Genomic DNA, 15,666 nt, shown 5'->3' with positions numbered 1-15,666 from the left:
ATTTTTTGAGTCCCAAATTTTTCTCCCACACGCCCTTCCCTCTCCCCTCCCGAGGCTAGCAAGCAATTTGATATAGGTTATACATTACTATCATGTTAAACATATTTCCACTGTGAATTTCTCTTTATGCTATATGCAACTTGTTTCGATACATATTTTTTTACATGTTGTCTTTCCCATTAGAGTCAACTCCCTAACTCTAACTTAATTACTTCTAGTGGTTTCCTATCGCTTCTAGGATAAAATATAAACTCCTGTGTAATTTCCACAATCTGACTTTTTCCTATTTCCTACTGTGTGCAGAGCACTGTGCATGTGTATGAGCATTTGGACAAGTACCAGTAGATGGGGGCGGGGTGGATTGTGGGGACAATCTACTGGAAAAGATTGGAGGTTATGGACTTAAGGGGTATATGAAAAGGTGTTGATTTGGCCTGGAGAAGCATTTCTTCATCAGAACCTGGAGTATAGGAGGGAGAGCATTAAGGAGATATGAGATGAGAAGGAGGGGAAGAAAGGTAGCTCTTGGCAAACGACTTCAATTTTCTCAGTATGACACAAGATCCTGCAATGATGGGGGGAGGGGGCATGTCATGGGAAGTTTGAAGAGAAAAGAGGTCTGGAACAGTTTCTATGGGAAGGGGGATAAAAAATCAATTAAAGAATAGAAGGATTGCCTTGCTGCAGTAAGTGCTCAATTGAGATCAGAAAACATAAAATTTTAGTAGATGCAGTCTGCACTTTTACATGACTGCCTCCAGCTCTTTATGTGAGTAGGAAAGAGAGAAATGGGAAGTAGAAACATCTGGGATTGGGGCTTAACAAAGAATGAGTGATGATAGTATAAAGAACCAAGAGGTTCATGGGTAAAGACTAGAGTGTGCTAAATTTGCTCACCAAGGGGTCAAGACTATGAAAGAGGATAGTGTGCCTGAGAAGAAAATCTTAAATTAAGAGCTAGATGGGATTCTAAAGTGTATCAAATCCAATTCTTCATTTTATATATGAGGAAACTGAGGCTGAGAAAGTGTTTTATATATATATACACACACACACACACATATATGTTGTATATTATATATAACACGTGTGTGTTATGTAATGTGTATACATGTACATCATATATTTATTAATATAATGTAATATATGTGTATATACAATGTACAAGTATTATATAATACAGGGAATCAGAATTTTTCAACTGCCTTTTTCCCCATTGTTATGAATAGATCCTGCTCTTCTGAGTGACTTTAGATTTCTCTCAGATCCTAGAGCTTGCTACAGTTAGCATAATATCACCTATGAACACGAGCATGCAAATCTCCACTGATAGGAAACCCTCTCTTTTTATCATACCCATGCTTTAAGACTGAGGTCTTTCTTAATCTCAAACTTCAATGCCCTCAAACATTCAAAATTAGTTTGCCTTGACTTTGCACCTGTGTTGTGTTTATTTAGCTGTGTACTTCTTGTTTTTCCCAGACTGGTATGTAAGCTTCTTGAAGGCAGAAACTGATTTTGTCTTTGTAACTCCAGAACCATAGGCACTTAAGAAATAACTATTGAATGAATGACATCTTCTGTGGCACTGATGAATTTGTTAGTTGAGCTGTCTTCCTCTTTTACACCTTACTTGATACAGATACTTAGATTATTGAAAAAAGCAAGTGCTATAGTTTCCCTTATAGAATCATGACTCATTTTAAGGGATGCCTGGAAGATGCGATGATAAAAGAAAGCCTTAAGGCTACATTTAATTCTAGCAAGTAAAATGTCTTTTTTTGAAATCAATAAATAGTAGTCAAAGGTAAACCTTTAATTCTCTACAACAGCAGTGTCAAACTTTAATAGAAATGGGGCTACTAAGCCACAAAGGGATAGATGGATAGATAGATAGGCAGATAGATAGAGAGAGAGGGAGATAGAGAGATGATAGATATACGGTGTGTGTATATATATATATATATATACACATATACTGTATTCATGTATATACTTTGTATATCTATCTGTGTGTGTACATATATACAAATATGTATATATATACACACATATATAGATGTAAATATATATATACACATATACAGAGAGACAGACTTAGAAAACCACATAACATTATCTATGTCCTATTGTATTTTATTTATTTTACTAAATATTTCTCAATTATATTTTAATTTAGTTCTGGCAGCATTTGCAGCAGTGAGGACAGATGAACACTTCTCAGGCTGTTGTGTGACTGTAAATTTTTATTTATTTTAGAAAATTAGTTGCCTTTCTGTTTCCTTTCCATATTTTAATTAAGGAAAACCTTGATCCATGAATATATAAATGCCATGAAGTTTTCAAAAGTAGGAAGTTACTAATGTCTTGTTGGTTGCTTTTTTTGGTAAGAGTTTCATCTCTGATTTTTTTTCCATTTGTAATAGAAATTGGTACATGCTCTGGGTGTGGCATCTCCCCATGCAGAGAGGCTGGAGAGGCAGCTTCCAGGAGACACATGATGGCCCATGATAGGAATGCTTTGAAGAGATTCTACTCTCTCAGGTCCCAACAGCTGCTATATTTGGTTTCGACTCCATGAACATCATGTCTCTCCTTTTACCTGAAATTTCACCATCATGGAGATTAACTCTATGTTGCCACTTAGCATCTTCTCAGCACCCTCTATTGCCTCAGTCCTTCTGACTGGAGGCCTGGAGGGAAGAGCAATAAACTCCTCCCAAAGTCTTCCTTTCTAGAAGGCTCAGAACCATCCATCTAACTCTTCATTTGCCATCAATCTTGTCTCACCTCCACCTTGTTGGGTACCCCCAGCACCACTCTCCCTTGCAGTCTTCTTTTGTACGTTGTCTTCCATCGTTAGATTGGAAACTCTTTGAGGGCAGGGACTTTATTTATTTTTTTCTTTTTGGTATCCTTTATACTTAGAACAATGCTTGAAACATAGCAGGTGCTTAATAAATATTTACTGACTACTGACTTTTGACCATGTGATTGGAAGCTTTTTCAATTGTTTGTAGTTGTGGAATCAGAAATGGAGAGACCTTCAAGAAGTCTTGGACAGCCTCAGCCTTATTTATTCACTGTTCTTTCTTGGTTTAAATCCTTTGCTGAGAGAAGCTCTGGAGGAACAATGAGTAAGAAGATAGGCCTCAGGCGTTCTTCCCTGAGACACTTGGAACAGACTGCAATCATTTGCCTCTGTCATTGTTCTTCTCAGTTATAGGTGAAGGGCTTGGAGTTGACCTTTTGGGATTTGAAAGATCAGGGGAGTGGTTCTCTGAATGTCATAGCATCCTGGGCATCTCAGCATTCAGGTTTTGTAGCCAGAGTAGGATTATATCCCAAAGAGGGAACACTGCGTTCCAGCCCAGCAGTAGCTGAGTCAAGGATTTATCTGTCAATCATGGGCATTTGGACATGAATTTGGTCAGAACATTGCTATGTAGTAACTGAACTGAATCCAAGCCCACTATCTCCAGAGACTGATAGGGGATAGACACACCCCTCCTCCAATCAAGTGTTGGGGAGGGGAAGGGTTGTAGTTTTATTCTTACTACTTCTTTAAAGAAAATAATCCTTTGTAAAAGCTTATCAATAGGAAAGCTAGGTGGTACAGGGGATAGAGTGCTGTGGTAAAATATGAAAGTTTTTAACAGTCGGTTAGGATAACTGAAAGACGCCAGTTTTTCAAGCTATGCTAAGGTTTAGTAAAAAAAAAAAAAAATACAGCAATTCAAACAGTTAAAGAAGAAATCCAGCTTTCCAGACCAGAGTCCAGAGTCCAGAATCCAGACCAGAGTCCAGAATCCAGTTTTCCAGACCAGAATCCAGTTTCCTCCTGATGACATCTTACCACTTCAAGAAGACAAGAGAACTCAGAGACTTTATATGAACTGTTTTGCTTTATTAGCTTTTACTATCTCCTTTCTATTATATACTATCTGTAACATGTACTCTCTGCAGAGGCTCTCCCTTTGCAAGACTAATGTCAAAGCGTCGGTTCATGAGGAAAGAAAACAAATCGCCCCTCTGGACAAAACTTTCCTCTCTTCCTTTTCTGTATTGTTGTTCGCATATTATTAGTCAGCAAAAGTTATTATATTCTTTTTACTGTTCCATCAAGGAAACATTCCATTTCTTGAGGAAGCAAAGGGGGGAAATGTGGTAAAATATGAAAGTTTTTAACAGTCGGTTAGGATAACTGAAAGACGCCAGTTTTTCAAGTTCAGAGGAAACAGGCAGTTCCCATTTAAGAATCCCACTGATCAGTTAAATGCTTTGGGACTCAGTCTTCGTAAAGTATCAGGAGACAGAAATTGCCTTTTTAGGGCTTTAGCAGACCAGCTAGAAGGTCACTGTAGAAATCATCTCAGACACAGACAAGAAGCTGCTTCTTATATGATTAACCATAGACAAGAGTTTGAGTCTTTTATAGTAAATGACTCCCCTTTTGAAGAATATGTTGATGAATTAAAGAAATTTGGAAAGTGGGGAGGAAATGATACAATTGTAGCATTTGCTAAGCAGCATCAGCTGAATGTTGTGGTTCATCAATTAAATCAGCCTTTATTGAGAATCAGTGGCATAGACAAAACTGATGCTAGAGAACTCCACATTTTCTACCAATCTCACAGTGCTGAGCCTGAAGTCAGAAAAAACTCTTCCTCAGTTCAAATCTGGCCTCAGATACTTACTAGCTATGTGACTTTAGGCAAATCATTTAACCCTGTTTGCCTCAGTTTTCTCATCTGTAAAATGAGCTGGAGAAGGAAATGGAAAACAATTCCAATATCTTTGTCAAGAAAACCCCAAATGGGGTCACAAAGATTCAGACATGAGTGAAATAACTGAATAACCACAAAAGCTAATTGATAAGAAGTGGTTAAAAGGAACTGAGGTGTTAGTCACAGCCACCTAAGAGCTGGGGTAGGGGGGGGGTGTGTGTGTGTGTGCAGAGCACAAAGGTGTGCCAGAGTCAACTCCAACCAGCTCCCCAGCACATTGTTAAATTTTCAACACGAGCATTTACAATTCAGAAATCAGCAAATACCACAAATCAGGGCTGGAGTTTTTGCTATTGTTGATTGTCTAGGCGTAAGAAAGTGATGGAGAAACCATTAGCAGTGGTTATTGAACTTAAAAGTATATCCTGCACACATTCCCCCCATAACCACCACCCCCCAGATCAGGTTAAGGATTTACCAATAATTCCCCAGGGGAATACAACTGGTAGGGATTCTGGCTAATAGCATTAGAAAAGACACTCCCAAACCTCTCAGGGGACCCCTAGAATCCTGAGGAAGAATGTAGCAAGCCTTGCTCTGGTAAATCAAGCTTACTGGCTAACTGTTCTTTTAGAATCTTCTTATTTGAGATATATTAAAAATGTTCAATGGGGCAGTTGGGGGCGAAGTGGATAGAGCACCGGCCCTGGAGTCAGGAGGACCTGAGTTCAAATCCGGCCTCAGACACTTAACACTTACTAGCTGTGTGACCCTGGGCAAGTCACTTAACCTCATTTGCCTCACTAAAAAAAAAATGTTCAATGAAAGCTTTTAAAATTATGCTACCTCCACATAGTTTCTTATTATATACATATGGTCATATCTTGCTGCTTTTCTCTACTTTAGATTTTTAGGGGCATTGATGCTTCCTCCTCTGATATATTAACTCCAACCCTTTCATTTTACAGATGAAAGTAATTTCTTTCTGTTACTTCAACCCTAAAATGGGAACAATAAAACTTGCACTAGGGTTTTGTCAGGAAAATCTTCTGTAAACCTTAGGGTGCTATATAAATGTCAGTAACTTGAAGCATTATCTTTTCTTATAACTTAATTTTGATTTTTGACCTTTGCTCTAAACTGGCAATAATATGAATTCAGAGATGGCTGATTATGAAGTAAATGACTGCTATATCTGTAAGCAGTTGGTAAAATAGCACCAGCCTCTCTCTGTCTGTCTTTCTGTGTCTGTATCTATCTCTGTCTGTCTCTGTTCCTGTCTCTGTCTCTCTCTCATTGTCTTTCTGTCTTGTCTGTCTCTGGCTCAGTCTCTGTCTATCTCTCCCTCTACAACTATTCATCACTCATTATATTCAACACCTAATTCTATTTTTTGAGAAAGTCTTCCCTATAGTCTTCAAGAGCCTTCTGATGAACATCTAAATTCTGAACTTCTTTATTTTTTGACACCATGCTGCATTTCCCAACATAATTTTTAATCTCCTCTACTGCATCTACCTTCATACTAAAGGCTTAGATTGAATGAATGAAATTTTAGGCCTATATTGACTCATTTGGGAAGATCTTACTAAGTTCTTTTTGGAATTTCTCTTCTGGATTTTCTGTAATTATTCATAATAGCTAGAATTTACATCACACTTTAAGGTTTGTAAAGTGCCTCACAAGTATGATCTCATCTAATTCTTACAGCCACGGGAGTTAGGTGCTATCATTATCCCCATTTTAGCATTGAAGAAATGGAGGCAGTCAGAGGTTCAGCACCTTGCCCAGCCTCACAGGGCCAGCCAGTGTCTGAGGCAGGATTTGAACTCAGGTGTTCCCATTTCCAGAACCAGTATATTATCCACCCCGCCACCTAGTGGCAACAGATGTCAATGCTTAAGTTAGTTATCCATGCTCCATATGAGCTGTTGATGTTGTTGCTATTTGCCCATCATTCCTGAAGAGGACCATGACATTGGGGTGATGCCATGACTTGCACTGAATTGGATTTCAGTGAGGAATGGCTGTGCAAGGTAACCAACCTCACTTTTTCCTCCAGAGCCACCTGGGTTGAGCAGGCAAGATATACATCAGAATGACTGGAGATGAACCCAGAAGCTTAAAACAATTGGAGTTAAGTGACTAGCCCAGGGTCACACATCTATTAAGTGTTGAGGTGAGATTTGAACTCAAATCCTCCCAACTTCAGGGCCAGTGATCTATCCACTGTGCCACCTAGTTGCCCTTCCTCATGAGCACTGAAAAGCCAAGATGACCAAGTTTTCTATGAAATGATGGTTCTTCCTGACATTGAATGCATAAAGAAACCATTTCATTCCCCTCTCCTAGGAGTCTTTTCATTTATCTACAATGTCTTTGCATCTTCTATTTATGTTTACAGTGACAATGTCAATATGGATATGTTAAAGACCCTCCAGTAGTACATTAACTCACTGGTCTTTGGACAACAATTGGACATTAAAATTACCTACAATTCAACTTTATTTCTATATACACCATATTTATGTATGTTTCTAAAAATTTTCTTATTCTTAGCACTCTTGGCTCTCTTTAAAAGAATATCAAATTCAAACATCATTCTACCTAAAAAAAATTCATCATCTTGTGGTCAACCTTATTCTTCAGTTGAGCTGGTCCTCAGACAACAGAAAAAGCATTACTGAGTCCATATTTTGAGTTTTATATATTTTGAGCAGGATTAAAGAGCATTTAGTCTACCTATAACATTTTACAGATGAGGAAACTGAGGACCCAATGGTATTAAGTATCAGAAGAAATTTTTAGGTCAAGGCTTTTGATTTCAAATTTAGTGCTTCCAACTTCAGTGACTGACAGCTTCCAATTTACTGGCATAGTCACCAAGAACTCAGAGGTAAGGAATTGAAGCATATGGGAATTCCATCTTTATGAAGTACTATCTAGCAATATGACTACCCTAAAAACCTAATTCTCTCCCTCCTGCTATCCATTTCCTATTATTCTCACTGTAGCTTAGAGAGAAAACAAATCTTAGTAAAAGCAGACACATATAAAAGACATGGAAGAAAATTAGGATTAGACAGGGGGGAAAATAGAGAGCCAGAGGCTTAGTGTCATTAATCTAATTTCACACTTCTGGGAAACAGATTCCGCATTTATTGAGTAATGTAATTCAAATTCCACCCAGCCTATCAGATTCTATAGCAATATCTTGATTTCAAGAAAGTCCCTGTTCCTGATAATAGACTTTTAACTACTCCTTTTCATTCTTTCTATTCATTTTGCAAGCTAATAGTGTTATTAAAGTGATTTCTCATCAGTAATAAATTGTAATGCCCTACAGAAGTGAATAAAATGTTTGTAACAGATTGTTCTCACTATTTTTGATGTAATTAAACAAACATCCCAGTGTTCTATTTTTCTTACAAAAACAAGATAAGGAGATATTTCTTAAAAAGGAATATTCATGAGAATAGCACATATTTTCATAATTAAAATGTTAATCATTCTATTATATTCAGAACCCTGTCTGACAATAATGCATGAATATTTTCCTAATGATTCTCAATTATAAAAATCTTTTTAGAATTTTAATTGGATTGATACTTAAATAAAGAAAATAAGAAAAATGAATACCAATTAGAACGCTTTACAGTACTTTCCAAGTAAAATGCGAAAATGAAAGTTAAGTATACTCAAAACCACCATATTTCACTCAGTGTCAATTAGCAATGGCTTAGTGTATAGTCCTAGTGACAGACTTTGGTGGGTTCCCCTATGACTAGTTTGGCTAAGTATGAAGAGGTTCCTTACTAATAAGTAGCCAACTGGGTAATATTTTTGTTTCTTTATCACAATACTTGAAACTAAGGGGAAAAAAGAAAAATGATCCTTAATCCTATGAGAAAAAATTAGATCCACATTTAATTCTTAATTAGATTAAGATAACATTTGATTTTAAACTATCAATCAAAAATGCATTTGTTAGATATTTCCCAAATTTAAGTCAATCGAACATTACTAAGTCTAAGATTGAAACCTCCCAAAGAGCTGAGGTCATACCAATCTATATTATATTCCACATGGTATAGAGCTAGCAGTATCAAATAGAAACTTAGCAAATGATTCCTTAAGTTTCACATATTCTAACCTTTCAATTTCAGATAACAAAAACCTTTAGTAAGGGGGAGGATTAAAAATGGATTTTGATAAAGTTAAAGGAATCAAGTTTTTTTTTTCCTTTCTTGAAATTTTGAATTAATTTCTTTTAAAAACATTTATTATGTGCCTACTGTATACGGAGCATGGTTCTAGAAGTTGGGAGAAAGAGTCACAAAGTTTAGCTAAAACATAGTGAAGCCTTTATGAAATTCAATTAGCATTTCATGTATATTAAAATATAATAAACCTACCTGATAAAAGATAGTATCTGTTCCATTCTCATGAATTTTAATATTATACACTTTAACAACACCACTTGGAAGAGGACTTGGGCTCCATGTTAGCCACACTGAGTCAGAAGTACAATTGATCATAGTCAAATTCTGTGGTGGTGCTAGTGGTGCTGTAGGAAAAAAAATTACATGATTTATATTTACGGAAATTAACAGCATAAAAATAACTCCAGATATATTTGACTAAAGCATTAATCCACAGAGATTTATAGCACAAATTGTTTTAGTTTGGCAAAAAAATAGAAGCAAAACAAATACCCCAACTGCTTATGTCTTTGCAATGTAAGCCAGGAGTTTCCAAAGTAGATTAAAATACAACTCTGGGTCCTGAAATTCCAATATTAGAGGAGATCAGACAAGCAGCTCAATAGTTGTGAACCTGTTGCAAGAAGACTGTTGAATATGCTTTAATTTCCTTTATTGTTCTTGTTTTCAGAATAAAATGTCCTGAAAGCAGCAAAGATGGCATTATGATGATCTCTTACCTGCCTCATCTGTGTAAAAAAAGAGCGTAGAAGAAGGACCAAGTCCTTTTCTGGTTCTTGCAGCAGCAAAAAAGCTATATAGTGTAAATGGTGAGAGCTCATCCAGTATGATAGAGTTTTCAGAGGTAGTAAAAGAATAGCTTTCATTTGGTCCATCTAAAGTTAAATCATAACTTATTATAGCACCATTTGGCTGTACTGGGGGATCCCAGGATAAAAAAACTGAGGTAGAGGAAAGGTTTTTAAAAGTGTTGATTACTGGTGAAGAGTCTGGGACTATAAAAGAAAAAAAAAGAATAAAAAACAAAATGAAATTGAATTGTTATTATTAGATAATTAGGTTTTAGTAACAAATGGAAACTGAACGTTTATTATTAGCTAATCATCTTACAATCAAGGCTATAGGAAAACTAAATTGTTATTATTTTTTAAATATTCATTAAAATCAACCCCCCAAAAATCTACAAAGTAAAAATAGTGTTCTACCAGAAAAAGTATATGAAAAGATTAAAAATAAGCAGAGGCTTGATAAATAAAATAATGATCCCAAGCCTACCATCTTCTTCAGTTTTGATGTGTAGTTGGGCTGTATACAAATCAGAGGATCCCTTTTCTGTCGCTGGTGTGACTTTTAATATATAGTCAGTGTATTTTTTCAGATTGTCAAAAACCAGGCTTCTTTCATAAGTTTTCAGAGGTGGTCTTGTTCTACGTGGGTTTCCTTGTAAGCTCAATGAAACATAATAGAAGACTAGACCATTTGGCTGAGATGGTGGGAACCAGCTGACATTTATTGCAGTTGAAGAAAGTGTTTCATAAGTCAGGTTTTCAACAAGCCCTTCTGGTACTATGATATACAATAAGCAAAATGTAAGAGTAATGAGCTATTGCAATTAAAATACAAAGTGAATATACACAGCATGAATATTTGGTAAATATCATGTCATGCAATTCTAGATATGTGATTACTTTTCATAACTCTGATTATGGAAAACACCAGTTGCTAAAATGCATCTTTCGAATTATCTTTGTTCATTTAAAACAAGTAAGTCAGGGATTCTTGAAGGTAAGAAGTTATTTTCTTCTTGTAAGAAATTATTTTCATTTGATTGTCCTTGCCAACTCATTATACATTCAACAAATATTTAGAAGGATAATAGTTAAGTTCTTTAGTGGCCTAAAATCAGTGACCTTGCCCCCTTTTGGCCATATTTCCCCTACTTTGCCACTATTACTGCAAAAATGGAAAGGAAATACATAGGATCAAGGATCATTTTGCTTTTTTCCCCTTAGTTTCAAGTATTGTGATAAAGAAACAAAAATGTTACCCAATTGGCTACTTATTAGTAAAGAACCTCTTCATACTTAGGCAAACTAGTCATAGGGGAGCCCACCAAAGTCTGTCACTAAGACTACACACTAAGCCATTGCTAATTGACACTGAGTGAAATATGGTGGTTTTGAGTATACTTAACTTTCATTTTTGCCCCTCTAATAAAAGGTAGCACATATCTTTATACTTATAAAATTTTCTGTATGTGTTTCCACATTTCTACCCCAAAGAATGAGATGCTATTTTAGTAGTCCTAAAGGGCCAGATGATATATTTGTAGTTAACAGATTCAATCTTTCTAGAAGTATTGGCTCCATTCAGATAAATGGTACTTTTTGCAATGGAGCACTTTGGTTGCCATGGACATAAGAGGTGTTGGTAACATTTTTAACTTTTATTTCTGGGATAGGTACTTCTTGAGAGTCTCATCTCCATGGAAACTCAAATGAAATAGAGGAAAAAACAGGAAGTCACTATGATACAAGACACAAAAGTAGAAGGAAATTCTCTAATAGGTGAATTATTAAATTAATTTGCCATGATTGGACCATTTCCAGTAGTGTAGATCAGAAATAAGCACTTTGATCCTGGTATGAATAGAAGAAAAGTTAACATCAGAACCATTCAGGAATTGTACAGAAAAAGCTGAAATATGGAAATTATAAGAGTTGGCCTTGTTTTTGTGGAAGGGACTCACTCTGGGTGAATTACAGGTCTGGACCAAAAAGTCTGGATATTTATTTTAAGCCTAAATATTTATTTTTATTTTAAAATATTAAAACAATTACAGAACTACAAAAGTAAAAAATGCTCATTTAAAACCACTTCTCCAAAAAAAATCAGGTATATAAAGTTTTGAATCATATTCCATCCATGCTTTGAGAAGTTTATGTTAATCAAGTTAAGAGCTACTGGAAATTAAGGTCTGTACCACCTGGGTTTCTGTTGACAATATGCACCATTGGGCTAAAAAATAAAATATTACTGAGATTGATTCACAGATCCAGCTTTGGGCAATAATATTTCATAATAATAAAACAGTAACAATAATAATGCCAGCACGGAGGGGTAAGGAAGATGGAAAAGTAGTTAATTGTGGATATGGCACTGCAATCTCAAGATGAATCCTAAAAAAAATAATAAAATTCATGGTCTGTTACAAGGCACAAAATAATCATTACAGGATTCTGTAGGAGCAACAGATAAGTGGCTGCGAACAGAAAAAATTGGGGATGTTATTAGTTAAAAAAGGAATTTTTTAAAAGTTAACATCAATGATGTTGAAGAAATCCTCCATGAATCTCTAAACACTGAAAAGTCAAGATTATGTTAATAATTAATCTATACATTGATACATTAATTTATCATAATAATTATTAATTATATATTAATTGTATTATTCAATATAAAATGTATGGTTGAATAATAGTTAACACATTAATTTATAACTTATACATGTTTTTTAAATTATTAAAATAAATTTTCTCATATTAATCCACTTTGAGGGAAATTGTCATTAATTTAACCATCATATAAAAAGTATTAGTATTTTTTTTTTGGTGAGGCAGTTGGGGTTAAGTGACTTGCCCAGGGTCACACAGCTAGTTAGTAAGTGTCCAGTGTCTGCGACTGGATTTGAACTCAGGTCCTCCTGAATCCAGGGCCAGTTCTCTATCCACTACGCCACCTAGCTGCCCCCAAGTATTAGTATTTTTGAAAAGCAATAAATATTCTATATTTAGAAACCATTTCCAGAGGTGGAAAAATTAACAGAATAACACTTTCACAGCAAGATAAAATATATTTAAATTAATACTTTTCTAATTAGTGATTTATAAATGTATTACCTAAAATATTCAAAAAATACAACTAGTAGAGATAGTTTGTAAAACCTACTGCAATTAACTTTAAAACTCTAAAATCAAATACATTTCTTAAATTAACTGCATGTCTCAATTTACATACTGTCTTGATCTGTGTATACTTGAATTGTGTCACTGGTTTTGTTCCCATTTCCAATTGAAGTACTTGCTGTCACCCAGAACACATAGTAGCTGAATATTGCCAAATTTTCGATTACAGCAGATATAGTCATATTGTCAGAGAAACTGACTATGTCATAGAGAGTAAAATTCTGAAATAAAAACATAATAGTTGCAATTATTAAGGCTGAGTTCTTCTTAGTTACAGATATCTTTTCCAAAATAATAGTCTATAGTATAAGATGTTCTTTTATAGTCTAAAATTCATAATACATCAATATTTTTCTCTGTCCTGGGAATCCATAAACAATATTTGGGGATTTTAAATCAATTATATTATACAATTCTTTACCATATCATCTAGAAATATTTTTGTGGAATAATAACATTTGGATCATATTTATATTGCTAAAGTTTACAGAGCACTTAACTTATGTAATCTCATTTGATCCTCACAACAACCCTGGGAAAAATCATTATTACCCTGTCATTTTTCAGATGAGTCAACATGGTGTCCTTAATTTGCCTGTGATCACAAAACTATTAAATTTTGGAGGCAGATTTTGTGATGAAATCTCTCCAATTTTAGCACTTTTAACTATACCAAGCAGTATCTTCCCATACAGACTGTCATAAATCATCCAAATATTTGCTTTTTTTTTATCTTTTTTTTTTCTCCTAAAAACTCAAATAATGCCAGTAAGGTCTAGTAGATAAAGATTGGCCTGGGAATTAGGAAAACTGGTTTAGTCTTTGACACCTCTTAGATACATAATTCTGGGCAAAGTCACTTTATTTCTCAGTTGTACAGACAACTATTTAAAAGTATAAGTTGAGGGGCAGCTAGGTGGTGCAATGGATAGAGCACTAGCCCTGGAATCAGGAGGACCTGAGTTCAAATCCAGCCCCAGACAGTTGACACTTACTAGCTGTGTGACCCTGGGCAAGTCACTTAGCCTCAATAATCTCACCAGAAAAAAAAAATCCTAGAAGTATAAGTTCAAGAGAAGGTGTTGACTTTCAATGGTTCCTATAGCTATTTGTTAATTGAGATAATCATGCAAAATTGGGAGTGCTATACTTGTGTTTACATTTATTATCATATCATTGGCCTTCACAATAATCCCCCGAAGCTGGTGGTGGGTATGTGGCCCATCTCTTCTGTAGATTGAGTGATAGAGACTGACATTATTGATGAAACAATGTTCCTAAGGACAAGTCTGACCATGCCACTTGCCTGCTCAGACATCTTCTACACACTTAGTCATTCATAATAAAGTTGTTACTCATTTTTCTAGAACTATTTCAGATTATTTCCCATTCCTATACTCTATATTCCATCCAAACTAACCTAATGAGTGTTCCTTGAACTTCATAGGCCATGTCCCATTTCCCTATTTTTGCCCCATGCCTGGAAAGCACCTCTTCTCAACTCTGCTATTTACTCCCTGTGTGTGCATTCTTGGAGCCTCAGTTTCCCCATCTATCAAGTGAGAAGGATAGGCCACAAGATACATGAATGATTATTAATGGAGGGTGCAGACAATGAAAACTAGAGCTCTGAAGAAGATAGTATATCACTATCAGCTTTAAAATGATCTACCAAGGTTACAAAATCAAATTAAGGGCACTGTACCCTTGCAGTTGTCATCAATTGTTTTGGTCAATCTTTGCTAATTGTCTACTATTTAATTTATGCATCACTTCTGTACCACCATCCCAAATTTTAGGAATAAATTATGCATGCATTTATATTATTCTGATGTCTAAATCTAGAGGAGGGAAGTGGACAAATGAACCTTGAGAAAGATGTGACTATCTAGACCTCCTGATACCTTTTTTTTTTTTTTTTGAGGGGCAATTGGAGTTAAGTCACTTGCCCAGGGTCACACAGCTAGTAAGTGTTAAGTGTCTGAGGCTGGATTTGAACTCAGATACTCCTGACTCCAGGGCCGGTGCTCTATCCACTGTGCCATCTAGTTGCCCCCTCCTGATAGCTTTTAATGTGATCACAGGGTAGTTGTGCACTTCAAAGGATTCAAAAAATAGTTAATAAAAATGAATGAATAGCAAGTAGCAAAATATTATTTTCAAAAAAAGAATACTATCTATGTTCACATGGAGAAGCTCCTAATTGCAGTTTAGGCCCTTATTTACATAGTTACTTGACAAGTGATATATAGTGCTTACTTTTAATCATTTAAATTGAGGGCTGAAGACAATGGTATGAACAACAAGAAACCACAACTAATCCAGGAAACATTCAGTTCAAGTTTAAAAAAACAGTTATCATAAAAATACTATATTAATAAATATTTATTGGTTGGGGGGGGTTGTTTGTTTTTTTGTTGTGTTTTGGTTTTTTTTGGCGGGGCAATGAGGGTTAAGTGACTTGCCCAGGGTCACACAGCTAGTAAGTGTCAAGTGTTTGAGGCCGGATTTGAACTCAGGTACTCCTGACTTTAGGGCCGGTGCTGTATCCACTGTGCCACCTAGCTGCCCCCCTTTTATTGGTTGGTTTTAAAATAGAAATATATTATTTTGAAAACTAATATTTTTTTCAAATATACTAAAGTGACAACTTGCTTCCATTTGAATTATAATTCATCTAAAATACATGTGAATGTGTGTCTAAATGCCAGATTTCTTTTTATGTCAGGAATAGATTTGCTAAAAAAAAAA

General features: G+C 35.4%; 1 protein-coding gene across 1 annotated transcript in view; it reads right to left on the bottom strand.

Moving 5' to 3' along the window:
• Positions 1 to 15,666, bottom strand: part of PTPRQ (protein tyrosine phosphatase receptor type Q) — a 287,252-nt gene that overhangs the window by 166,304 nt on the left and 105,282 nt on the right. Inside the window, 4 exon segments of the mRNA XM_043967695.1 lie at positions 9,143 to 9,294; positions 9,670 to 9,945; positions 10,226 to 10,516; positions 12,968 to 13,136. Coding sequence (XP_043823630.1) covers positions 9,143 to 9,294; positions 9,670 to 9,945; positions 10,226 to 10,516; positions 12,968 to 13,136 — 888 coding nt within the window.

The sequence above is a fragment of the Dromiciops gliroides genome, chromosome 5 (assembly GCF_019393635.1).
Source record: "Dromiciops gliroides isolate mDroGli1 chromosome 5, mDroGli1.pri, whole genome shotgun sequence".
In the NCBI taxonomy this organism is placed as follows: domain Eukaryota; kingdom Metazoa; phylum Chordata; class Mammalia; order Microbiotheria; family Microbiotheriidae; genus Dromiciops; species Dromiciops gliroides.
Note: the sequence above shows the minus strand (reverse complement) of the source record. Positions and strands in the feature narration are given on the sequence as shown.